This window comes from Ovis canadensis, chromosome X, assembly GCF_042477335.2.
Source record: "Ovis canadensis isolate MfBH-ARS-UI-01 breed Bighorn chromosome X, ARS-UI_OviCan_v2, whole genome shotgun sequence".
In the NCBI taxonomy this organism is placed as follows: domain Eukaryota; kingdom Metazoa; phylum Chordata; class Mammalia; order Artiodactyla; family Bovidae; genus Ovis; species Ovis canadensis.
In genome coordinates this window covers 15,842,344-15,868,094 of record NC_091727.1, presented here as the reverse complement: position 1 = coordinate 15,868,094, position 25,751 = coordinate 15,842,344, and the positions used below count along the sequence as shown (strand labels likewise).

General features: G+C 41.3%; 2 protein-coding genes and 2 non-coding genes across 7 annotated transcripts in view; 1 reads left to right on the top strand and 3 right to left on the bottom strand.

Annotated features, from left to right (window-relative positions):
* Positions 1-25,751, top strand: part of CTPS2 (CTP synthase 2) — a 114,066-nt gene that overhangs the window by 42,733 nt on the left and 45,582 nt on the right. The window lies entirely within an intron of this gene.
* Positions 4,072-4,144, bottom strand: TRNAC-ACA (transfer RNA cysteine (anticodon ACA)). The gene has a single exon. It is a non-coding gene; the product is annotated as a tRNA-Cys (tRNA).
* On the bottom strand, positions 16,824-21,066 carry S100G (S100 calcium binding protein G). Its single transcript, XM_070291374.1, has 3 exons — positions 20,822-21,066; positions 20,184-20,327; positions 16,824-17,084 (listed from the first exon to the last, which is right to left on the bottom strand). The coding sequence occupies exons 2-3, from the start codon at positions 20,316-20,318 to the stop codon at positions 16,980-16,982; spliced, it is 240 nt and encodes a 79-aa protein (XP_070147475.1). The 5' UTR covers positions 20,319-20,327; positions 20,822-21,066; the 3' UTR covers positions 16,824-16,979.
* On the bottom strand, positions 23,393-23,465 carry TRNAG-CCC (transfer RNA glycine (anticodon CCC)). The gene has a single exon. It is a non-coding gene; the product is annotated as a tRNA-Gly (tRNA).

Genomic DNA, 25,751 nt, shown 5'->3' with positions numbered 1-25,751 from the left:
GGCTGTTTTCTAAAGTGGTTGCAGCATCCCGCCAGCAGTGTATGAGGGTTCCAATTTCTTCATATCCTCAACACTTGTTATTATCTTTTTTATTACAGTTGACTTTTTTTTTTTAAACTTCAGTTTATTTTTCTACAGAAAACAGTGGTTCTTATACTTTAGTTTGCGTTGGAAACACTTGAGGAAACTTTTCCCCCTTTCTGTGTTAATTTACTCAGCACATATTAACTGCAAATATACTGTGAGCCACATATATTCTTTCCTTGGGAAATGATTACAGTTGACTCTTGAACAACATGGATTTGAGCTACACAGGTCCACATATACATGGATTTTTTTGTAACTCTCTTTTAATTAATTTATTTTTAATTGAAGGATAATTGCTTTACAGAATTTTGCTGTTTTCTGTCAAACCTCACTATGAATCAGCCATAGGTATACATATATACCCTCCCTTTTGAAACTTCCTCCCATCTCCCTCCCCATCCCACCCCTCTAGGTTGTTACAGAGCCCCTGTTTGAGTTCCCTGACTCATACAGCAAATTCCCGTTGGCTGTCTATTTTACATATGGTAATATAAGTTTCCATGTTACTCTTTCCGTACATCTCACCCTCTCCTCCCCCTCCCCATGTCCATAAGTCTGTTCTCCATGTCTGTTTCTCCACTGTTGCCCTGTAAATAAATTCTTCAGTGCCATTTTCTGGATTCCATATATATGTGTTAGAATATGGTATTTATCTTTCTCTTTCTGACTCACTTCACTCTGTATAGTAGGTTCTAAGTTCATCCACCTCATTGTGTGTGTTAGTTGGTCAGTCGTGTCCGACTCTTTGCCACCCCATGGACTGTATCCCACCAGACTTCTCTGTCCATGGAATTCTCTAGGCAAGAATACTGGAATGGATTGCCATTCCCTTCTCCAGAAGAACTTCCCAACCCAGGGATCGAACCCTGGTCTCCTGCATCGCAGGCAGATTCTTTACTGTTTGAGCTACAGGGAAGTCTGTGGATTTATCCACCTCCTTAGAACTGACTCAAATGTGTTCCTTTTTATGGCTGTGTAATATTCCATTGTGTATATATGCTACAACTTCTTTATCCATACATCTGTTGATGGACATCTAGTTTGCTTCCATGTTCCCGCTGTTGTAAATAGTGCTGCAATGAATATTAGGATACATGTGTCTTTTTCAATTTTGGTGTTTTTTTTTTTTTCCAATAAATATATACCACAATACTATACTCTTGACAGTAGGTTGAATTTGTGGGTGTGGAACTGTGGATATGGAGGGCCAACTGTAAAGTTATATTTGATTTTTTGACTACTTGAGGGGTCAGTACCCCTAAGCCTTGTGTTGTTAAAGGGTCAGTTGTATAGCCATTCTAGTGGGAGTGAAGTTATAGCTTACTGTGGGTTTGATTCACATTTCCTTGATGTCTAAGGTTGTTAAACATCTTTTCGTATGCTTATTGACCACGTGTATGTCATGTTTGGAGAACTGTCTATTCAGATCCTTTGCCTACTTTAAATTGCGTTGTCATCTTATTAAGTTGGAAGTGTTTTTTAATATATTCTAGGTATAAGTTCCTTATTAGATACATTATTGATATTTGGGGCCAGATAGTTGTCCTGTTTATTGTAGGATGTTCAGTAGCATCCCTGGCCTCTACCATCTATATATCTGTTGTATTTTCCTCCCAACCCCCAACTGTGACACTAAAAACATCTCCAGACATTGCAGAACATACCCTGGGGACACAGGCAAAATAGTCTCCTTTAAGAAGCACTGATTTAGAGAAATCTAGTTTTTTTTTTTTTTTTGTAACTTTTTATTTTACATGGGGTATAGCCGATGAACACTGTTGTGATAGTTTCAGGTGAACAGCAAAGGGACTCAGCCATACGTATACATGTATCCATTCTCCCCCAAACTCCTCTCCCATCCAGGCTGCCATATGACATTGAGCAGAGTTCCATGTGCTATGCAGTAGGCCCTTGTTGGTTATCCATTTTAAATATAGCAGTGTGGACATGTCCATCCCAAACTCTCTAATTATCCTTTCCCCCTAACTTTCCCACCAATAAGTGTAAGTTCGTTCTGTAAGTCTGTGAGTTTGTTTCCATTTTGTAAGTAAGTTCATTTGTATCATTTCTTTTTAGATTTCGCATATAAGGGATGTCATATGATAGAGAAATCTAGTTCTTTTCCTCTCCCCTCAGAACAGTCCCTTCCTTTTCTTATGGCAACCATTAATTCTTTTTCTTTAAAGAGTTATCTTTCCATTAAAAAACATACAGGTAAACACATATATTTGTAAGCCCCTACCCTTCTTAGATAAATGACAGCAGACTCTGCATATTTTTTCTGCCTGGCTTTTTTTCACTCAACATTCTCTGCTGGAGTGGTGATCACTCTGTGGAAGGATATAGAGATATTCTCCACTCGTTTTTATAGCTTGCAATTCAGACTATAATGAACCATAACTTTCCAGCCAGATGGTACTTTTAAGTCTTATGCTCAGAAGACTTAATACGAATGAAGAGTTCCTTATAAGGCTTTAATAGAAACATATTTCCTGACTAATGGCTGAAATGGCTGTGCCAGGCAAACATTGGGATTTCTTCTCTTAGAGAATACTTTGGGGTAGGAACTGACTTTACCAGTAGGTGCCACTGTTAGATAGCTTTGGCAAGGCTTATTCCTTGACTATCCTTTACTGTGTGTGTGTATTTTTAAAATATTTATACACAGGATAAAAAAGTAAAGCCCTAAAGAAAAGGTTTAAAACTGCTTTCTATGTGCCCCTACCTCACCTCAGTTCCCTTACCCCGAGGTGACTACCTTCATTCATTTCTTTTGTTATTCTGCTAAAGATTGTGTGTGTGTGTATACAAACGCCTACCTGCTTACATATGTGGATATATGTTCCTTTAAAAATACATATGCTGGCATACCTAAGACATCATTCCCCTTGCATTGTACTCATCACTCCACTTCAGTGCACAGGGACCTTCCAAATGCTTGCCTTGCTGTTAATATATGCATCATTCTTTATTTAAACAGTCTTATATTGATGAATATTTAGGTTGTATCCATTATTTGCTGCTTTAAATCATGCTGCAAATTAGTATCTGTACATATGTCCTTCTAGCCACACATACACACTTCTATAGGATAAATTCTTAGAAGAGGAATTGAGAAGTTGGAGGAAATGTACATTTACATTTTACATTTTGATAGCTTCTATACTCATAAGTGAGATGAGAACAATAAAACCTAATTGCTACTGAACATCTTTATGGCCTACAATCAGTTTGTTGGAGAAAAATAGCCTTAAGAGCCAGCATTTGTGAGGATGGGGAGAAGTCTTATTAAAGAAAAAGACTAAGGTAATAGAATCACCAGGCAGCAAACACCAGGAAGCCTCAGGAATCTCTTAAACTTGAGCAAATAACAGTGACTTACAGAGGGTAATAGCCATTCTACCCCTTCTCACTAAAAAAGTAAATAATTTGGAAACCAGGAGCCTCCTTTAGGATATATTTGCAGCTGAAATCTGTTTCATGGATATGGGAGAGAAAAAATAATTTTCCCTCTACCTTTCTAGGTTTTTGGCTGAGACCCCTGTAACAAAAGGCAGATTAACGGCGGGGATGGTGGGGGGGGGGGCGAACAAGCAGAAGCTTAGTAACATGGATACCTCCAGTGTACCCAGGAAACCCTGAGTAACTCCCCAGAATGGCCCAAGCCACCATCTTAAGTACCATCTCCAGCTAAAGAGTAAAGAAGATGTTGTTATTTATGGGAGGTTTTCAAGGCAAAAGCACAGTAAACAAGGGTAAGGTTGTCATGCAGATTTAAGTCCATGCCTTCTCCATTGTTAAGAGTTTCTAGAGATCTAGAGTTATCTTTCTCTTCCTGGTACAGTGAGGGAGTGAAAGTGAAGTTGCTCAGTCGTATCTGACTCTTTGCGACCCCATGGACTGTAGCCTACCAGGCTCCTCTGTCCATGGATTTCTCCAGGCAAGAATACTGGAGTGGGTTGCCATTTCCTTCTCCAGGGGATCTTCCCAACCCAGGGATCGAACCTGGGTCTCCTGCATTGTAGGCAGACGATTTTACCATCTGAGCCAGCAGGGAAATCCTGGTACAGTGACACCTTTACAAATGGAAAGTCAAAGTCTCTCAGTCATGTGCCACTCTTTGTGACCCCATGGACTACAGTCCACGGAATTCTCCAGGCCAGAATACTGGAGTGGGTAGCCTTTCCCTTCTCCAGGGGATCTTCCCAACCCAGGGATTGAATCCAGGTCTCCCACATTGCAGGCAGATTCTTTACCAGCTGAGCCACAAGGAAAGCCCTTACATATGGAGGTTTCCTTTATAAATGTAAATGTCTCTGACAAAGGGTAACTTCAACTCTGTTTTTATTTTTATTTTTAATGTTATTTGGTTTGGTTTTGCCTCAGGGCATGTGGGATGTGGGATCCTAGTTCCCTGCAGTGGGCGCGCAGAGTCTTAATCACTGGACTGCCAGGAAAGTTCCCACTAGGTTGTTAGAGCTTCTCCTCTGTCTGCTGTTTCTTAAAAAGAATCAGCCCACTATAATCTTTATGCCAAAGAGACATATTTTGAGGTAGCAAATTCTGCTCCCCTTCACGGGCCATTGTGACCTTCCTTTGGCGTGCATGATTAGTCTTATGGTTGCTTACTAAATCAACAGAGACACTGGCATACAGGATATCTAAGAGGCATCTCATACACATCAAATGAGAAATGGTTTACTAAGAATGAAGGTAGACTCTGAGTCTGGAAGTCCCAGGAGAGAATGAGTAAAATTTATTTCATTGTGTCATTCCTCTGCTTAATCCACAGGGTGAAATAGAAGGCTCTGGGACTTTGCGGAATATTTAGGTTCTATTATAGCAAGTCTGACTTGTTGTTGTTGAGTTGCTCAGTCCTGTCCGACTGTTTGTGACCCCCATGGAATGCAGCACACCAAGATTCCCTGTCCTTCACTATCTCCTGGAGTTTGCTCAAACTCATGTCCATTGAATTGGTGATGCCATCCAACCATCTCATCCTCTGTCACCCCCTTCTTTTCCTGTCTTCAATCTTTCCCAGCATCAGGGTCTTTTCCAATGAGTTGGCTCTTCACATAAGGTGGCCAAGGTATTGAAGCTTCAACTTCAGCATCAGTCATTCCAATGAATATTCAGGGTTTATTTCTTTTAGGATTGACTGGTTTGATCTCCTTGTTGTCTAAGGAACTCTCAAGAGTCTTCTCTAGCACCATAGTTTGAAGGCATCAGTTCTTTGGCAATCAGCCTTCTTTATGGTCCAGCTCTCATATCCGCACATGACTACTAGAAAAACCATATCTTTGACTATAACAGACCTTTGTAGGCAAAGTAATGGCTCTGTTTTTTAATACTCTATTTAGGTCTGTCATTGCTTTTCTTTCCAGTAGCTTCACCTGCCTTCTAGACGATGCGTAACAGGAAAATAGCTGTAGCTGATTTGTATTCTGACTCTGTCTCAATCACATGGATGCTGCTGACACCCTTGACTTTGAATTTGCCTTCAGATCTCTCCAGTTCATGTAGAAGATAGCTTGTGGCATTGTAGAGTTTTTATTTAGAATATTTTTTACTTTTGAGATCTATATAGGAAGAATGATCTCAATCTGATGTTTAGGGATGTGGATATGCATACTTTTTAGCATTTCTTTTCTATTTATTGAAAATAGTAACTTTAAACATTTGAATTTATATTAGCTATGGAAAGAGAATCTGAAAACAGAATCCGCATTCAAACACATCAACACAGACTTGTGTCAACTAAAAGAAAATTCAGGAGATTTCAAATAAGAATTTCTTCAGAATCTTAAGAATTGCAGTTCAGGAGAATTCCCTGCCAGTGGGTTAGGACTCCACACTTCCACTGCTGGGGGCCTAGGTTCCATCCCTTGTTGGGAAACTAAGATTCCACAAGCTGTGCAGTGTGGCCAAAAAAAAGATTCCAATTTGGGGGACACAGATTTGGGTAACCCTAAAATTGTGTGGCAATGGCACCCCACTCCAGTACTCTTGCCTGGAAAATCCCATGGATGGAGGAGCCTAGTAGGCTGCAGTCCATGGGGTCGCTAAGAGTTGGACATGACTGAGTGACTTCACTTTCGCTTTTCACTTTCATGCATTGGAGAAGGAAATGACAACCCACTCCAGTGTTCTGGCCTGGAGAATCCCAGGGATGGGGGAACCTGGGGGCTGCCGTCTGTGGGGTCGCACAGAGTCGGACACGACTGAAGCGACTCAGCAGCAGCAAAAGTGTGTTATAAGGAAGAGAAAGAGTCAGGGCTTATAAAGACAAAAAGCCAAGATGTTAAAAGTTTCCTGGTAAGAATTGTGATGGCCTTTGATGTGAATCAGATAATCTTTGCCCTTGAGGAATCATAAGTTGTTTTAGGGTAGGGGTCCAATACGTTCTGGCAGGTGTTCTGAAGCTGAATCCAGCCTTTGTACCCCAACACTGAATTAAATCTTGGAGACAGAGTTTTGGGCAAAGTAGAAAAGAATAGCTTTATTGGTTTGCCACGCAAAAGGGGACACAGTGGGCTGATGCCCTCAAAACTGTGTTCTAATCTAGGGGGAGTAGTGAGGTAAAAAGTTTTACAGTAATGGTTCAAAGACGGGGTAGTCAGCTCATGGGCAGTCTTCATTGGTTGGTGGTGAGGTAAGTGGGAGTCAGCATCATCAGCCTTCTGGTTCCATCAGGTCTGGGGTCTAGAGCTTGTGGGCAGCACTCAATTAACTTCTCCCAACTGGTGGGGGTTTCCATATCTGTAAAACAACTCAAAAATATTGTTCTGTGTATCCCTGGAGGGGGGACCAGGACCCTGCCCAAGGCTGCACTATTGTTTCTTTTGACTCTTTCTCCCTTCTCTCTGCATCCCCTCCTTTCCCTAATTAGCATCTGTTTGAACCTGCTCACTGAAACTCAGGGAAGGTCATGGAGACTGAATGAAGCCTATTTCCTGTAATCAAGAAAGGAGAACACAGAAAAGGAGCCCGAAAGGGTCCTGTTCAGTATCAGTTCTGATGACTTCATCAGGTCAAAAGGTCAGATTCCATCCAAGCTGACATGTGCATAAGTCATACTTCCTTAACGGCCTCCTAGCTCCATTTTAGAGAGTTCTCTCTGTAGTACTGACTCCGTGTTGATTTTCCTTTCATACATGTACCCTTGGATGGTGGTCTTGGTGAGGAAAAGTGAGAAATGTGAATCATTTTAAGCAGATGCAAATGGAGACTTGAGATTGTGGCATTTGATATTATTTCAGTTTTATTTATCATTGATTTGACTTCTTTTACCCCCTTTTGATCCAAGAATTTTCAAAGTCAAAATTAATTTTATATCTGACACAGTTGATGTGTGATAGAGTCACATATAATAAAAAATGGATTCAGGTGTGTTATATATTAAGCATAATTGACGCATAACATTTTCCTGCCTTTAGTTGTAGCCCTGTTTGAATTATTTTCTACTTTCATTTATTTTTCAACAATTTCATATGGAAAGCAAATTAAGAGGGTTAAAAAACCCAGACAGCCACTTAGAGTAACCTTCCAGGTAACTTTTATAACTTTGAAGACTGCTTTAATTTCGAACATATTATAATGAGCATCTCCCAGCTAACAAAGCAATCCTAAAGAAGTCATTTGGAGCTTAGTTTGGGCTAAAGAAGTTTTTTCCCATAAAAGTAGCTGTCAGGAAGACAGCTATACTATGGGTAAAATATCTTTTTATGGATCAGTCTGGGAGCCTAATAGTCATTTAATCCTGTCTCTGTGGGGACTGTAGGTTCAGAGTTGATATCAGGCTGTTGGTTGGCCATAGTAACTATTTTCGATCTGGGAAAGAAAATTCTTCCAGGCATGATGGCTGCTGCTTAATGGCTAAGGCTTCTTGGGAGTAAGCCCGCATTAGTGAATCAACAAGGGTAGTCCATAATTTTAACAATGACCAAATGACTAAATGAGTACTTCAAAGCTAATGCATTTTAAAGCTTTTGTACCTTTAGCTCAACGGGAAATGCCTTGGGAATAGATATTTCAACAACTTGAAGGATATTTTTTTTTGCAGTAGAAATAACTGGATTCTAGTGAAAAGAGATTATTAAGAAGAAAAAAACTCACTGTGCATTTGGCGCTCATCCACTTAAGTACCGTCCTAAATATAGTGCATTACAAATGAGCAGCTGCCACAACCCTACTTGCAGTTTAGTTGGAGACATAAGATGTAAACTTGTGAAATGTAGAAACAAATGTGTGGACAGAATGTGAGTACACCCTCAGTGCTACGAGCCCTGACAACCAGGACTTCTGCCATGAGAGTGTTCTGGATCTGTGCCACCTTTATGGCAGCCACTAGCCACACTGGGCTATGGAGCATTTGAAATTTAGCTAGAGTGGCCAAGGAACTGAATTTTGAATTTTTTAAAATTGATTTAAATGTCAATAGCCACTTAATCTAGTGGCCACAGTATTGCACAGCACAGGTAGGCCTTGAATAGTTAAGAATTCAGGGTTTGCAGGGGAAATACTGTGGGTTAAAGTAAGAAGGGAAGATTGTCAAATGTTAGGAGACTTCATTGAAAGGAGGGGAGGCATATGTAGGCTGGAATGTCTAAGATTTGGCCATAAAAGAGCATGAGCAAAGCACATTGCTCCTGGCGGGAAGTGGAAGGAAATAAAGGAGATTGGTGCTAATTTGTGGAGGTCCTTGAGTATTAGTGTCAGGATTAGTCCTGAAGGCAACAGGGAATGAGTAAGAATAATGCCTATCAGCTGTGACATATCTTCCAAATACTGAACTCTTGCTGAAGCCTTTCCAATAGAAATGGGTGCTTTAGGAAGATTCAACTGGTGTGGAAAACAGAGGGATGAGAGGGAAGAAAAGACTCCAGGCAGGGCATAAATCTGCATCACAATCTTACCCTTGTTGACTGTGCTTTTCTTGGTCACCGCCCATAACTGACTCTCCCCACCTTCAACATCCTCTTGTCTGTAGTTGAAGTTGGTATTTAAGGTGAGGGTTTTGGACATTTTGGTGAGTCACTCAGTTTTCCTGGGTCTCTCCCATGTATTCATGTTATTAAACTTTTGCTTGATTTTCTCTTGTTCATGTCAGTGTAACTCTTAGACCAGCCAGAAGATCTTAGAAGGGCAGACAAAAATGGCCTCCTTCTTAACAACTTGATGTTGATTTGATGTGTTTTCTCTCTTTTTCAACTTCCCTGCAAGTTCTCTTTAACGTAGCTCCTACAAATCCCAGTTGAAATACTACTTCTTAGGTTAAGCCTTTCCCTGGCATAATTCCAGAATCATTGACTTAGGATCTCAGAGGTCTGGAAATTTGCATATCTTATGGCATCTTGTATAATGCCTTGCCTATAGTAGGTGCTTTACGTATGTTGGAGTTGAAAGACAGTGTGTATTTACTATGTGAGGGGCTGATTGAGATTGAAAACATAGACAAAAATGGGAAGCTTGCATGACCTAAATATTAGAACTCAACAAAGCATGTGCAACAAAAAATAAAACTCCAAGCTATAGACTAATGTTGGTTATTAATAAAGATGTAAAAACCTTAAATAAAATGTCTAAGTGTCTATCCCTTAACAGCATTTAAGGAATAATCAGTCCTGACTGGATAGTGTGTTTATCCTGGGAATTAAATTGATTAATGCATCATATTGATCAAACAAAAGAGTGAACCCCCATATCATCACAAACACTAAATAGGCAGTGTATAGTATCTATACCCTAGTAGTCACAATCTCATAACAAACTTGAAATAGTACTTCAAATGAGAGAAAGAATATCTTTCAACAAAACAGTACCCAACCATAAACTCAGTGGGGAAATAAAGATCTTCCTCGACTTATGCTGGGGTTATGCCCTGAGTATTGGAAGCTGAAAATGCTTTTAATACACGTAACCTATTGAACATCATAGTTTAGCCTTAAATGTGTTCAGAACATTTACATTAGCTTACAGTTGGAAAAACCATCTCACACAAAGCCTATCTCATAATAAAGTGTTGAAAATCTCATTAAATTGTTACTGAACCAAACTTGGATCCACCTGCCTGATGCACAGCACAGCCAGTCTACTGACACCAGGTTGTGCTGAAGGATGGGACAGCATTTATTTGCAGGCCTCCAAGCAAGGAGAATGGGCAGCTTGTGCTCAAAAGACCCAAACTCCCTGGTGACTTTTAGGCAAGGGTTTTTAAAGCCAATATTATGGGTGAGGGTCGTAGGGTGCCTGATTAGCTCACGGACATTCTTCTGATTGGTTGGTGGTAAAGTAACAGGATGGTGTTTCGGGAATCTCAGTCATCAGTCTTCTGGTTCCAACCAGTCTGAGGTCTACGTGCTTTTGTGGTCAGCATGTACTCAACATCATCAACTTAGTTTCTGCAGAACAGCTCAAAGATATGGATCAGATTGTTATCTGTACCCTTCAGGGGGAACTAGGAGTCCTGTGACTATTGTTTAAGCTATTATTACCTTCCTTGCTTGACTGCTTTCTCTTTCTGCATTTTCCACTTCTTTAATCATTGACTGGATTTTCTCTTTGAAATCTGAGGAAGGCCTAGGAGATGAAAGCTTTTTATACAAACAAACAGGGGACACAGAGGGGCTTGTACCCAGGAGGTCCTTTCAGAGTCCTGCTTGGTTTCACAATGTATTTAATACTGTACTGAAAGTGAAAAACAATGGTTGTCTGGTTGCAGAATGGTTGTCAGTGTGTCAGTTGTTTCCCCTCTTGATGGTGTGGCTGACTGGAAGCTGTGACTGCTGCCACCCAGCATCACGAGAGACTCATACTGCATATTGTAAGCCCAGGAAAAGATCAAAATTCAAAAACTGATGTACAGTTTCTACTGAATGCACACTGCTTTTGTGCCATTTTAGGGTTGAAAAATGGAAAGCTGAACCATGGTAATTTGGGTACCATCTGTAGTTGGGAGATTCCTATAAAAACCATAGATGAGTAAAAGATGTGCACTGTTGCAACTAATGAAGTAGGTAAAATGAAGCTGATGAATGCTGTCTGAGGAGTGAAGCTGGCACTCTCCTACCTGTTTGTGGAAATATGAATCAATACAACTTTTTGGGAATTAACTAGTGAAAGTGAAGTCACTCAGTCGTGTCCGACTCTTTGCGACCCTGGGGACTGTAGCCCACCAGGCTTCTCCGTCCATGGGATTCTCCAGGCAAGAATACTGGAGTGGGCTGCCATTTCCTTCTCCAGGGGATCTTCCCAACCCAGGGATCAAACCCATGTTTCCCGCATTGCAGGCAGACGCTTTAACCTCTGAGCCACTAGATGGTCTCACAAACCATAAAAATATTCATTCCGTCTGGTCAGACATTTACTTCTCAGAAATTCTCCTAAGAAAACCTGATATGTTGACAAAGAAGTGAACAGGTATTCACTATAACATTAGTTAGAAGAATCAAAAATGACAGTAATCCTAATGCCCCACAGTGGGGAAATAGTTGAGACCGTTAAGGGGTATCCCTACAGTGGAGTATAATTAATCATTAGAACTGTTTAAGGCTTTTGATGCTATGAGAATGCTCTTGTGTTGGATTAGAATGATACAAATTGTGTTTAAACATTCCCTCATGGTGTATAAAAATCTTTGTTTCTTGGTGGAAGGGTTATAACTTGTTTTTCTTTTTCTCTGGTTAAATTTCTGAGTTTTGAAATAGCTTCTGATGCATTTCCCAGAATTTAGATAGTTGTATGCTCTGACTATTCCAAATAAAAAGGAGGATGCAAAGAAGTTCATTATGAAAAGCAGCAATATGGTATTTTACAAAAGTTGTCTTTTTATTAAAAATTTTCTTTAATTCTTTTTGATGGGCTTCCCAGGTGGCACTAGTGGTAAAGAATACCCCTGCCAATGCAGGATACTTAAGAGACGTGGGTTTGATTCCTGGGTCAGAAAGATCCCCTGGAAAAGGAAATGGCAACCCACTCTGGTATTCTTGCCTGGAGAATCCCATGGACAGAGGAGCCTGGCATGCTATATCCATGGGGTCACAAAAAGTCGCATGTGGGTTTGATCCCTGAGTCGGACACATATTCTTTTTGACGGGACACACATCCACAGGGTTGAAAAATAAAAAATGTATAATAAAATATGAAATCAGAAGTGGTTCTCACACCTCTGTCCCTCATCTGCCCAGTCCTTTCCTTCAAACCAAGCAAGGGCTTGTGTGCTCTCTGCACAGAAAGCCAAACTCTGACAGTAAGTATTTGCTGTGAGTTCAGTTCAGTTCAGTCGCTTAGTTGTGTCTGACTCTGCGACCCCATGAACCACAGGCCTCCCTGTCCATCACCAACTCCCGGAGTCCACCCAAACCCATGTTGGTGATGCCCTCCAACCGTCTCATCTTCTGTCATCCCCTTCTCCTTCTGCCCTTAATCTTTCTCAGCATCAGGGTCTTTTCAAATGAGTCAGCTCTTCACATCAGGTGGCCAAAGTACTGGAGTTTTAGCTTCAATATCAGTCCTTCCAATGAACGCCCAGGACTGATCTCCTTTAGGATGGACTGGTTGGATCTCCTTGCAGTCCAAGGGACTCTCAAGAGTCTTCTCCAACACCATAGTTCAAAAACATCAATTCTTTGGCACTCAGCTTTCTTTATAGTCCAACTCTCACATCCATACAGGACCACAGGAAAAACCATAGCCTTGACTAGGCGAACCTTTGTTGACAAAGTAATGTCTCTACTTTTTAATATGCTGTCTAGGTTGGTCACAACTTTCCTTCCAAGGAGTAAGCGTCTTTTAATTTCATGGCTGCAATCACCATCTGCAGTGATTTTGGAGCCCCCCAAAATAAAGTCAGCCACTGTTTCCACTGTTTCCCCATCTATTTGGCATGAAGTGATGGGACCAGATGCCATGATCTTCGTTTTCTGAATGTTGAGCTTTAAGCCAACTTTTTCACTCTCCTCTTTCACTTTCAAGAGGCTCTTTAGTTCTTCTTCACTTTCTGCCATAAGAATGGTGTCATCTGCATATCTGAGGTTATTGATATTTCTCCCAGCAATCTTGTATCCAGCTTGTGCTTCTTCCAGCCCAGCGTTTCTCGTGATGTACTCTGCATATAAGTTAAATAAGCAGGGTGACAATATACAGCCTTGGTGTACTTCTTTTCCTATTTGGAACCAGTCTGTTGTTCCACGTCCAGTTCTAACTGTTGCTTCCTGACCTGCATACAGGTTTCTCAAGAGCAAGGGTTTATTGCAGGTGCCAGGAAAGGGAGTGGGAGACAAACCTCAGATCCTTTCCAACTTGGTCTTCCTTTTAAAAGGCAAGAACAAAGAGGCTGGTGTTAGGGCCTTCCCTAGTGCTCCAGTGCGTGCTTTCACTACACGGGGTTTGGGTTCAATCCTTGTTTGCGAATTAAGATTCCACATGCCATTTGGTGTGGCCAAAAAATAAATACTGGGGTTAATCATTGTCTTGTGACATTTGTTAATCACAGTTTCAGAAGTCAAGATGTCTAAGGTTTCTGAGTCTTTGGCCAGCTGATCCTGGGGAGGGGATGATCTGTTAGCTCATCTTGCCCTGGAGAAACCACCTGAGTGCTTTAAGGATGCTATCCGCAGGAGCACTTGCAGTCCTCTGACTCTGGTTGATTAGTGTTCAGATAGCATAGGATTGAGCTCAGAAGGGATGAGAAAGGGAAAAAAGATTTTTTTTAATGTTCTACCACTGTTAAGATTTATGTCTGCTCTATCTTTACTTATTTATTTTAAATTTTTTGGCCACACTGCTCAGCATGTGGGATCTTAGTTCCTCAACCAGGGATTGAAGCTTCACCCTGTGCAGTGGAAGTGCAAAGTGTTAAACCACTCAACTGCCAGGGAATCCCTGGGAAAAAAGAGATTTTAATAGGTTAGTCATAAACTTAGCAGGGGAATTCAGTTTTAGGGGGACTAAACATGTAAACCATGACCCGCCTGTCTTGGGTTGCCCCACGGGCATGGCTTAGTTTCATTGAGTTAGACAAGGCTGTGGTCCTAGTGTGATTAGATTGACTAGATTTCTGTGAGTATGGTTTCAGTGTGTCTGCCCTCTGATGCCCTCTTGCAACACCTACCATTTTACTTGGGTTTCTCTTACCTTGGGCGTGGGGTATCTCTTCCCGGCTGCTCCAGCAAAGCACAGCTGCTGCTCCTTATCTTGGATGAGGGGTATCTCCTCCCGCCACCCTTCTGACCTTCAGCGTGGGATGGCTCCTTTAGGCCCTCCTGCGCCCGGGCAGCCACCACTCCTTGGACGTGGGGTTGCTCCTTACTCCTTGGAAGAAAAGTTATGACCAACCTAGATAGCATATTCAAAAGCGGAGACATTACTTTGCCGACTAAGGTCCGTCTAGTCAAGGCTATGGTTTTTCCAGTAGTCATGTAAGGATGTAAGAGTTGGACTGTGAAGAAGGCTGAGCGCCAAAGAATTGATGCTTTTGAACTGTGGTGTTGGAGAAGACTCTTGAGAGTCCCTTGGACTGCAAGGAGATCCAACCAGTCCATTCTGAAGGAGATCAATGCTGGGATTTCTTTGAAGGGAATGATGCTAAAGCTGAAACTCCAGTACTTTGGCCACCTCATGCGAAGAGTTGACTCATTGGAAAAGACTTTGATGCTGGGTGGGATTGGGGGCAGGAGAAGAAGGGGACGACAGAGGATGAGATGATTGGATGGCATCACTGACTCGATGAAGGTGAGTCTGAGTGAACTCCAGGAGTTGGTGATGGACAGGGAGGCCTGGCGTGCTGCGATTCATGGGGTCACAAAGAGTCGGACACGACTGAGCGACTGAACTGAACTGAACTGAAACATGTTAACACTAACTAACATATAAACACTGATACTCGTTTGTGTGTGTGTGTGTCCTTGCAGAGAATTTTTTTTAGCTCATGTTCATTGGAAGGGTGATTGGGAAAAAAATGTGTAATGAGGCTCATTAGGAGGGTGATAATGAACAGAAAGGTCAAGATGCTGATCAAAGAGAATGTGTGCAGCACTGATGATTTGCTGGTGTTTCTGAGGAGAGGAGAGTGGGGGTCAGGATAAAAACCTGGCTTCCATGGCACCACTGTCGTGGGCTCTCATGGCCAGCTTGTACTCATATGGCTTTGTCATTTTAGCTGTCAGGTGGGGGGCAGAAGAAAGTTAGTCTCCTCCCATGTTCCCTGATCTCTCCCTCCCTCCCCTGAACTAGACTCAGCTTGTGGAACTGAGAGGGTAACAGGCAGAAAGGCCAGGGGTCTCCAAACGGAGAAAATAGCCTGCAAGTCTCAGACATTTTTATTTCTCTTAAGCGGCAGGAGGAAACAAACTAGCGATATTTTTTCCTTCTCTATACAAATTTTAAAGGAGGTTTCTCTTAAAATACTGTGTTGCCATAATGACACCTGCTTTCACCTGAAGTTAACTATTCTCAAACCTAGAGATAACCAATGCCTTTCTCTTATGGAAATGTTTATCTTAAGCTATGCTAATGTACTATGCATTTACCCCAAACTCTGTCTTCAAGTTGGTTCCGCCTTTTGGCTCAGAACCTACTTGATAAACCAGTATGTTATACTCAGATATTGTCCCTCTCATCTATGTAAATGAAACTATTTGTATGGTGATCTGTCCTTCTTCAAGATTCAAGTTAATCATTTTATGGCCCAGGATGAACCATTTGTGCCAAGATTATCCCAAAATGCATCTTATGGGTGAGGGGCCTGGTGCCATTCTGAGTTTTAAGACATTCCTTTCTTTCATTAGCAGACTGCTAGTGACTATATTCCTGGGTCGGGAAGTTCCCTGGAGAAGGAAACGGCAACCCACTCCAGTACTCTTGCCTAGAAAATCCCATGGATGGAGGAGCCTGGTGTCCATGGGGTTGCAAAGAGTTGGACACGACTGAGCGACTTCACTAGTGACTATATAACATCCAGCTGAAGACTAGCAGGGGGGTACTCTTTCTGCCCACTTCTGATGCCTATGTCAGAAGCTTTCTCTATCTCCTCTATACTGTAATAAAACTTTATTACACAAAAGCTCTGAGCGAGCAAGAGCTCTGGCCCTGGATTAAATTCTCCTTCGGGGCCGAGAATCCCAGTGTCGTGATTCAACAACAACCTTTCAGAACTTGAGGGCTAGCTGCTTCTCAGATACCCAGAATCCCAGCAACACAGGATGCCAGATCTGGAGGGCCCTGCTTTCCTGTCCTTTTTATTTTTCACATCACATACCAGAACCAAGGCCACCTGTTTGGTCATGGAATAAAGCTGACTCTCTGGACCTATGTTCCTTCTGCTCCCCCAGAGGATCAGTGATTGAAAAGGCACAGCTGGTGCTAGGAGATGACTTTAAAGACAAGTGTCTGTTCTGTGAAGTCTGTTTCTTACTAGCCATTGACTAGAGTGAAATGTGAGTCAATGTTGGGAATGATGTGATCCCCTGCATGGCTGCAGAGGGAGAGCAGGGAGAGGGTTATTCTGGCGGACAAGTGGAGGAAGGGAGTTGGTTTGACTCATCAGAATTCTTTCCAAGTCTCTGCCACCATTTTTGTGGTTTTGGTCAAGATCATGGAACTATGATCATGGAACTATTCTGGGCCCTCCCCCCCCCTTTTTCCACTTTATAAATCTGTAAATTAGATAAAGGTTACATCAAATTAAGGCTACTTTCAAATCTAGTAAGCTCCAGGAGTCAGTACTTGACAAGGTGAGACATGTTTAAGGATTTTTTAATTCAGTAATTAGACCTCAGTGTTGGATCATTACAATTGTGAAGAATTAAGTGGCGACATTGATGGTTTCGTACAGAGTAGGACCACATCCCAGGCACTCTTCTTCCAGTACTGAGAATGATATTTTATTCTTTCCTTCACTGGGATATCTTTTTCACCAACACCTGGAATTCTTCAAAACTAACTTCTCCATCTCCATTCTTGTCTAGTTCTTCAAAAAGCTCATCGAGGGTGCTTGGACCCTGGTTTTAGACAAAAAGGAGGGAATAGAAAAGGGGGAGAAACAAGTCAGTTACTGCTGCACATTAAATTAGAGACACCGCGTCTATGTTCCAAAAAGGCAACTGAGTTTTTAGTCACGTTACTGACAGTGAGAGATGAAAAAAAAAACCTTAGTTGTCGCATTGCTTCATGTCACAGAGCTGGCTACCCCCCCATTAAAAAAATAACAACCAACTATATCACATTTATTATTTGGAAGTTAATAATGTATATTTTAAAATACTTGATTTCCTTTGTAATCTAAATCATTCTTTTGAGAAGTCCCAGGGCTTCACTTGGCTGCCGAGGGGCCCTGCTCTAAGGTTTCCCTGGGAGCTAGTTCAGCATCCAGCTCCAGGGCTGAGCCAGCATATGACCAGGGGCTTGCTGTGGGCCAGCTCTGTGACAAAGCTTTTCCTTGGCCTGTGTAAGTCTCCCAGCTGCCTTGTGGGGGAGATCCACATTACAGATGAGGAAACAGGCTTTGAGACGACTTGCCCAGGGCTCCCAGCTGGTAAGAAGGGACTCTAGAGCTCAACCCCTTGATTAGCAACCATCCCGTTTTTTCCCCCAAATCATGTGTTGCAGCCCACTTCTATGCAAGGTGACTTTGGCTCAGTGGTTCTTACACCAGGTAGGTGGGCTTGCTGACCTTAGTAAACCCAAGGTGATTGGGGGTTTTACTCCCAGAGCTTCCAGTTCACTAGGCTTGGAGTCAGATCTGAGAATCTATATTTCCAACAAGTTCCTGGGCAGTGCTGATCCTGAGAACCAACCACTCAGAGAACCTCTGCTTGTTATCAAAACATCAGATCATGTTCAGCCCGACTCCCTTTTGACTAATGGTATTGCTGTAGTGACTTAAGCAGACTTAATTTTGTCTGTGCTGTAGGGGTGGAAAAATTTCCCTCCTTCCCTTCTGGGTTCTTTGGCTGGTCTATTAATTAAATCAACACAGACAGATTAACAGGAGAAAAACAAGTTTAATTACATACGTATGGGGTACCCCATAAAAATTTGAGACCCAAAGGGCAACCAGGTAACTGAGGCTTATATAACATCCTGAGCTAAGGATACAAAGGGAAGGAAGGCCATTCATAGAAAGGCAGAGATGTTTGGAAAACAAAAATTTAGCCTGTTATACAAATACATTTCTAAGGAAAAAAGGAATCTAAAGCAAGAGCTCTCTTCCTGGGACAGGCTCCCCTTTCCAATGTAAATTTAGGCAGTTGAGTGGGAGGTTAAGAGCTTTCCCTGAATCTTCTGGGTTTTGATTCCTTTTAGTTCAAAATAATCTCCATGCTTAAATGGCATATTTCGGGGAGACTTGTTCTGAGCCCCTTCACTACCATAAAACTCTAATTGTAAAGCCATTACAACTCTGAATTTAAGGTAAGGCGTCTCTTTGGCAAAATGGTATCCAGGAAACCTATTGAAATAGCAGTTTAGTTTGTAAGTCAGCTTCAAAAAACTTTTTTGAATTCTGGTAGAAAACACATAAGATAAAATTCCCCATCTTAACTATTTTTAAGTATACAGTTCAGTAATGTTAAAGTATGTTCACACTGTTGTGCAGCAAATCTCTACATCAAGGTATGTTTTAACCCTTAAGATTCCTACAAAGACATTTGACACTTAGCTACGCTCACAAGACCGCACTGTAAGTTAGCTATTCAACATCTGTTTTACAAAAAGTCTGTATGAAAATACAATTAGTACATGACTTCATATGTAGATTTTTCACAACTTACCACTAGTCATTCTACCTTTATCCAAATTAGAAAAGTCATATGTGCTTTTTATAGGAAATACATAAAATATAGAAAAATACAGAAAAGTTCACCAATCTTACCTTTAAAAACAACTTGACTAGATTGCCTAGGCTTTCCTGTCAGATTATTATTTTTCTTCTTTTTCTTATTTTTTTCTTATTCCTATTATTATTTTTCTTCCTTTTGGAAAAATTTAAGAGTTTTTTGAAAAGTTAAATCTTTCTTAGAAATGTTGGTTTTTAATTAGAAAATCTCTTTTTCTGCTAGTGCCTTTAACTTTTTAAAAGTTGTTTCACATTTTAACTGTGAGAAAATTGATTATAAGGTCATCAAATTCAGCTACTTCGCTTTTTAGTACTAGAAACAGAAACCTCAGCAACTGAAACTATAAACCTCATATGTCATATTGGCAAAAGGGACATTTCTGGTTAAAATATGAGAACCAGATTCTGAAGTAAGAGCTAAATAGGGACTAAGTCAAATGTAACAGTTAGTTGCACAGTTGCTTCCATTTTGAAGATGATTTTTAGTTCCAAGGGAAAGAAAGGGTATAGGAGCAAAGAGAATCAGTTTTTCCCTGTTTCTTATTGCCTCTAGATGCATTTTGATTTTGACAACTCTGGGATGGTTTTGATGAGAAACTTTATGGCTGGGGAAATGTAATCCTTTCCTAAAAGTTGTTTAGAAATATATTGTTGCTCATTAACACAAACTTAGGTGCTTAACACAAATGTAAATGTTTTTGAAATAGAAATAGGTGTCGCAGGAGGGCAATTTATCAGCATGAAGCCAGTTTCCTTAACAGATTGCCAAGTAAGTGTTGGTCTAGTTGAGAGATCCTACCTATAACAGAGAAGCACATCCAAGTCCAACTTCTATAATTGTACAGGTCTCTTTGTTTTCCTAAAGCTTGACACAGAGGTGCCGAACCCAGACTGAAGGACTTAGTATGTTTGCTTGGCGACCTAGGGGTCTTCCAAACCTATCTTGGTAAAAGTACAATCGTGGCTTCTGTTTACTATGACTGGGCACCTCGGGAACTGTGTGTCAAGGCTGGGGGCGATAGACGGCAAAGCCCGTTCTTTCTAGGAGCTTGCCATCTGAAATGTAGCCTACCCCAGAGGAGGAAGGCATGCATTCAAGTGTCCTCTCTCAGGTGATGCCCACACCTTGGCTGCTGGGTGCTCTGCTCCAAATGGAGCTCTGATCAGTGTCATTGAGGACCTTAGCCTCTCCCTGAGTCCTCCCTTCTCCCTGTCCTTCCCACCATCCCTGCCCTGTCAGTGGACTCTGTGGTGGTGCACTCACCTTCAGCAAACTGGGGAATTCCGTCTGAAGCAATAGCTTCAGCTCCTCCTTGGACAGTTGGTTTGGATCACCTTCTTTGGCTGCATATTTTTCGAAAATGCCTTTCAGTTCTTCTGGAGACTTTTTGGCACTCATTTTGGTGTCCTGTAAATTGGGAAAACAATGAACTTAACAGAAAGCCAGAGTATTTTATACTGATGATAGCCAGCAGGAGTTGAGTGCTTTTGGGCAAGGTGAGAGAGAACAGAAGGGGAGGGGAGGAGATAGAAAGGAGGAGGAGGAGGAGAGAGGAGGGTAGGAACTGTGGAAATGGCAATGTACCAGTGATTGCTAATGAATGTGTTTTTAAAATAATCATCTTAGATAGTATGTGAAATGTCTGTTCTTAGAGTACATCTGTTAGAAGATAGGCTTTGAAGTCAAATACTTTTACTAGTAATTATGACATTCTTCGCTTGTACCTGATCTGCACACTGTAGGCTGTGGTCTTGAAGAAAGCTGACCATAGCTTCTAGCCTCTTAAGTTACTGGTAATATCTTTAGATGGCACAAATCCACTTTTTCTCTAGACCATGATCTTTCACACCATTCTGAAAGGAAGCAGAAGGAGCTGCTAAAAGTACTAAAAGCACACTTACCTGGCCGTTCAGCAGTGAGGCAGCTAGAAGAACCAAACAGGAGTGTGAGGAGCTGAGCCGGATCGTGTGACTTTTATAGTCTTAACAGACACACCACCCTGATTGTGAAATTTTCCTTTTGTTTGCCATTTAAGGGTAATTATTAATGGTTTTTGAAACCCAATCTTAAGACTGCATGAACTTCATAATTAAGGGCAAGATCCAATAAAGGGCCACCTTGATGGTTACTTAATGGTTCAGAGTCCCAAGGGTACGCTTGGATTCTTTACTCCTTAGATTATATTTTCTCTCCAAAGTGGAATTAGGATATTTTCTCACTGTTCATATTTCAGAAAGCTCAAATATGAAGGGTTGGGTTTTTTAAAATTTAGTTTCCTATTTAGTTTTGAAAAACATAATTTTGTGCACATCAAGAAAAAAATGCTGAAATAAAAGATCAAATACTAAATAGTTTGAAAAAATTATGTATAGCCTTTAAAGTCCCTTTGTGCATATTAGGTGCTTAAATTATTTATTATTTATTATTTATTTATTTGTTTATTTTTTACAAAGTTAATTCTTTCTTTCTTTATTTTTTACAAAGTTTATTCTTAAATGTTTCCAAGACAGCACTTCATTTTAGCTATAGATGGCAACAGATGTTATGGCAAGGAATCCACATGTTTACACAGAAATGGAACTAAGGGTCATCATTGCCTCAGACGCAAGGGATAGCTTACTTTTTTCCAGATTTCTTAATTCTACCTGTGACCAGGGAGCCTTTCCCCGAGGCCTTAGCTTTTAGCTCTTATGTTTAGTTTCTTCTACTCCACCTTCTGTTTCTGTTTGAATGTCTTATCTCATCCATCTCCTTGTCTTGCTTCTTGGGCTGCTTCAGGGGCTTCTTGCCTCCTTTGGGACGCCGACATGGCACCTGCTGCCCCTTCCCCAGACCCTGCCACCCGAAGCGGCTTAATTTTTTGAATAATAATGAGTAAAGTATCATCAAGAAGCAGGTTTAAGAAGTGGGGTAGGGGGGAGATACACAATAATTTGTGATTTCATTTGGCAAAGCAATATTGCCGAGTAGCATGGTCTTTTTTTCTACTTTTTCATTATTTGCTGCTCCCATATGTGCTTTTTATGTCTTCATTGTTTTTCCTTGCCAAATCTATTTTGTTAATCATTCTAAAAACTTGTGAAAACAGTTGACTTACTTTTATTCAATTAGAATTACTTAAAACTTTTGGAACTGCCAGGATTTAAAATTGGAGACTAATTTTATTTCTCTTGGAAAGAGTTTCATGAAAGAATTAGGACATTTCCCAGGAGCATTATTCCAATACTGATTGTAACTCATAAGAAGGGGTTCCAGATCAACTTTAAAAGCACTTACAAGCATTTAAATACTTGTATACATCCATACTTTTATGGACCTTTTCTATTTTTTATTTATTTTTCTCTGACCCTTTGTTATATTATGTACAGATTCAGGATTGAAATATTGCACTATATTTCTCTCTATGCTTTTCAGTTCTAAAATTCTAAGGCCTTATTTACCTTGAAGAACAAATGTGAAATCTTATGTATAGAATTTCTTGAAAGCTCCCATCAATCCTGAGCCTTGATCATTCCATGCATTTTAGCTGTCTTGTGTATGTTATTCTAGCCTTTATTACAGATTATTTGACTATGGTATGCATCAGTGGGGTCCCCTGTGGCTCAGATGGTAAAGCATCTGCCTGCAATGCAGGAGACGTGGGTTCGATGCCTGGGTTGGGAGGATCCCCTGGAGAAAGGCATGGCAACCCACTCCAGTATTCTTGCCAGGAGAATTCCATGGACAAGAGAGCCTGGCAGACTGCAAACATGGGGTTGCAGAGTTGGACATGACTGAGTGACTGAGATACTTCTGTGCATGGTACTGACTGTGTGCTAGCTCACTTCTTAAAGACAGGCATTTTGCTTTTACTTGTAAAATATAAAAAAATAGTGTTCTGATTTTGGTAATATATTTTAATCAAGATTTTAGAGAATTTCTCAGGTTTTTATACTTATGCTCTGTTTTACCTGGGAGGAAGGAGGCTGTTGTTGAATGGTTATGAAAAGAAATATGTATTTCATATAACACATTTTTTTAAAAGATTCAAATCTACAGAAAATTTTTAGGAAAAGTCAATGAATACCAACCCAACTTTCACTCAGATTTACTAATTACTAACATTTCCACATTTGCTTTCTTTTTCTATGGACAACCCTTCCCGCCTCAACCATTTGAGAATCAGTTACAGACATCCAGACAGCCACTAAATACCTCAGCATCTTATTTACTAAGGGCAAAAACATCCTCCTGCACAACCACAGTGCATTCATCATCACAGCTTTTATTCACATCTCGTTAATTGTTGATATAGCATCTTAAATCATCTCTTAAATCATCTTAAAGCATCTCAAATTAGCACTTGTGAGCTAAAATAAACATGGTAATTGTTTTATTTCTTGAGTCTATATTGAAGAAATGATTTTTAAAAATATTTACTTCATTCCCCTTGTGGCATTTGGGATCTTTTCCTTGTGGCGCGTGGGATCTGTTTCCCTGACCAGGGATCGAACCTGGGCCCTCTGCATTGGGAGCACAGAGTCTTAGCCCCTGGACCACCAGGGACGTCCCAAAGAAATGATTTTAATAATTATATATGATCTTAATAACAGTATATCTATATGATTTTAACAAGTATATATTATATGGCATAATATATATAATATATCTATAACACATGACATATTGTATATATGACACATGTGTGAGCATGTGTGTATATAAAAGTAACTGTAAGAAAAACATTTGAAACAATATTGGTTAACAATCTTTTAGGCTTCATATCTCTAGTTTCAAGGGAGGACCTCTGATTAAAACAGGCCCAGTGCTGCTTGTTGTCAGAAGTTAGGCTTGTAGTAAACGCTAACAGAGGGCTTGGCTTCTCTGGTGGCTCAGTGGTAAAGAATCCTCCTGCCAATGCAGGAGATGTGGGTTTGATCCCTGGGTCGAGAAGATTCTTTAGAGAAGGAAATGGCAACCCACTCCAGTGTTCTTGCTTGGAAAATCCCATGGACAGAGGAGCCTGGGGCTATAGTCCATAGGGTTGCAAAAGAGTCCGTTGCGACTTAGCGACTGAACAACCACAGCAAACGCTAACAGAACTGGAAAAACACCCCACTGATCCTCTTGTATTGTTACTTGCTCACCTCTGCCAGTGACCTCTCTTGTCTCTTATTTTTCTCATCACCTGTAGACTCAAGCATGGGGGTAAACCTGAAGTGGGAAACATGAAATCCACCAATAGATATTCTTATGAAACATTAACTAAAAATGTATGGAGATGGGTGATAAATACAGGGTGTGTTCAAAAGAGTGCATTTTTAAACCAGAGAAAGCGGAAAAAATGACAGGCACAAGATGGGTAATGGAAAAATGGAGAGGCAAAGGTTACTTCACCTGACTGTTCAATTGCTTGATCTTTGGACAGACTTCAGTTTTTCCTAGGAAAGCTGAGAGTAACTTATTTTACAAGCTTGGGATACCACAGACTTTGGTGGCCAGGTTACTCTACTCAAAGGCCACAACAGCAGTGCCTCAGAAAGCACCTCTGGGCTCCGCATAGCAAAATGGGTATGAAGTGCTGTCTCTGGGTTCGTGTTGTCTTTGATGCTGAGGTCTGGAAGAGATCTTGACTTCAAAGCTCTGCTGTCCCTAAAAGGGAGCCCTCTACATGCCTCCATGATGGCGTTCACCTTCCACTTCCAGCCTCTGCCCTGGGTTCCTCCTAACCCATGACTATTGAAGGCTGCTTTTTGTTTTTTTTTTTTTTAATTGGGCTTCCCTGGTGGCTCAACTGGTAAAGAACCCAGCTGCAATGCAGGAGACCTGGGTTCGATCCGTGGGTTGGGAAGATTCCCTGGAGAAGGGAACGGCTTACCCAATCCAGTATTCTGGCCTAGAGAATTCTAGGTTGCAAAGAGTCAGACATGATTGAGCAACTTTCACTTTTTGTTTAAGTTAAAAAATTATTTAGTTAGTTTATTTTTGGTTCTACTGAATCTTTGTTGCTGCACGGGCTTTTCTGTAATTGTGATGAGTGGGGGGCTACTCTCTGGTTGCGGTGCTCAAACATCTCATTGCAGTGGCTTTTCTTGTTGTTGAGCACGGGCTCTAGGCTCGTGGGCTTCAGTAGTTGTGGCTCTAGAGCACAGGCTCAGTAGTTGTGTCACAGGGGCTTAGTTGCTCCACGGCATGTAGGATCTTCCTGGACCAGGGATTGAACCCGTGTCTCATGCATTGGCAGGTGGATTCTTTACCACTGAGCCACCAGGGAAGCTGCTGCCACACATGACCTGTTAGCTCCAGAAGTTCTACAGCATCCCTATGAAGTGGATGCTCATGTATGGAGATGGGCAAGGACCCAGTCAAGGTCGCACATAACCGGGAACTGGCAGAGTTGGAATTCAAGTCCGAGGTCAGGCTGCACTCTCAGCTACCACGCCACCTGCCTGGTCCCAGGAGTAGGTTTCTGTGAGGAGAGCTGGTCAACAATGTTAGTGTGAGGCCCAGAGGTAGGACTTAGACTTGTGTCATAATCACACCTGAAGGTATGAGTCGTCTTTTCCTGGTGTAAATAACAGACCTTCTTTACTGATGGAAAAAACCAGATTTCAAAGGCTGGAAAATATGTACATATTTCTGAGACTGCTTAATACTTTCACCTTTGTAAATTCCATCCTCATGCTGCCCTGAGGCTGCAGGGAAGTGCTGGCCCTGTATCACGTGTATCAGGTGAGAGTTGGGCTTGGGCCCAGTGTGCCTCAGCCTCAGAACAGGCCACTGCCCCTCCCCTTCTGTCTGCAACTTGATCTCAGAGACTCTCTATTCCATGTGGGCTCACTGACCAGTCCC

Bases quoted from the DNA above. Each gene is read 5' to 3' on its own strand.
- S100G (XM_070291374.1), bottom strand. From the start codon at position 20,318: ATGAGTGCCAAAAAGTCTCCAGAAGAACTGAAAGGCATTTTCGAAAAA. The intron at 17,085-20,183 runs GTGAGTGCACCA...GTCTAAAACCAG, and splicing joins AATTCCCCAGTTTGCTGAAG to GGTCCAAGCACCCTCGATGA.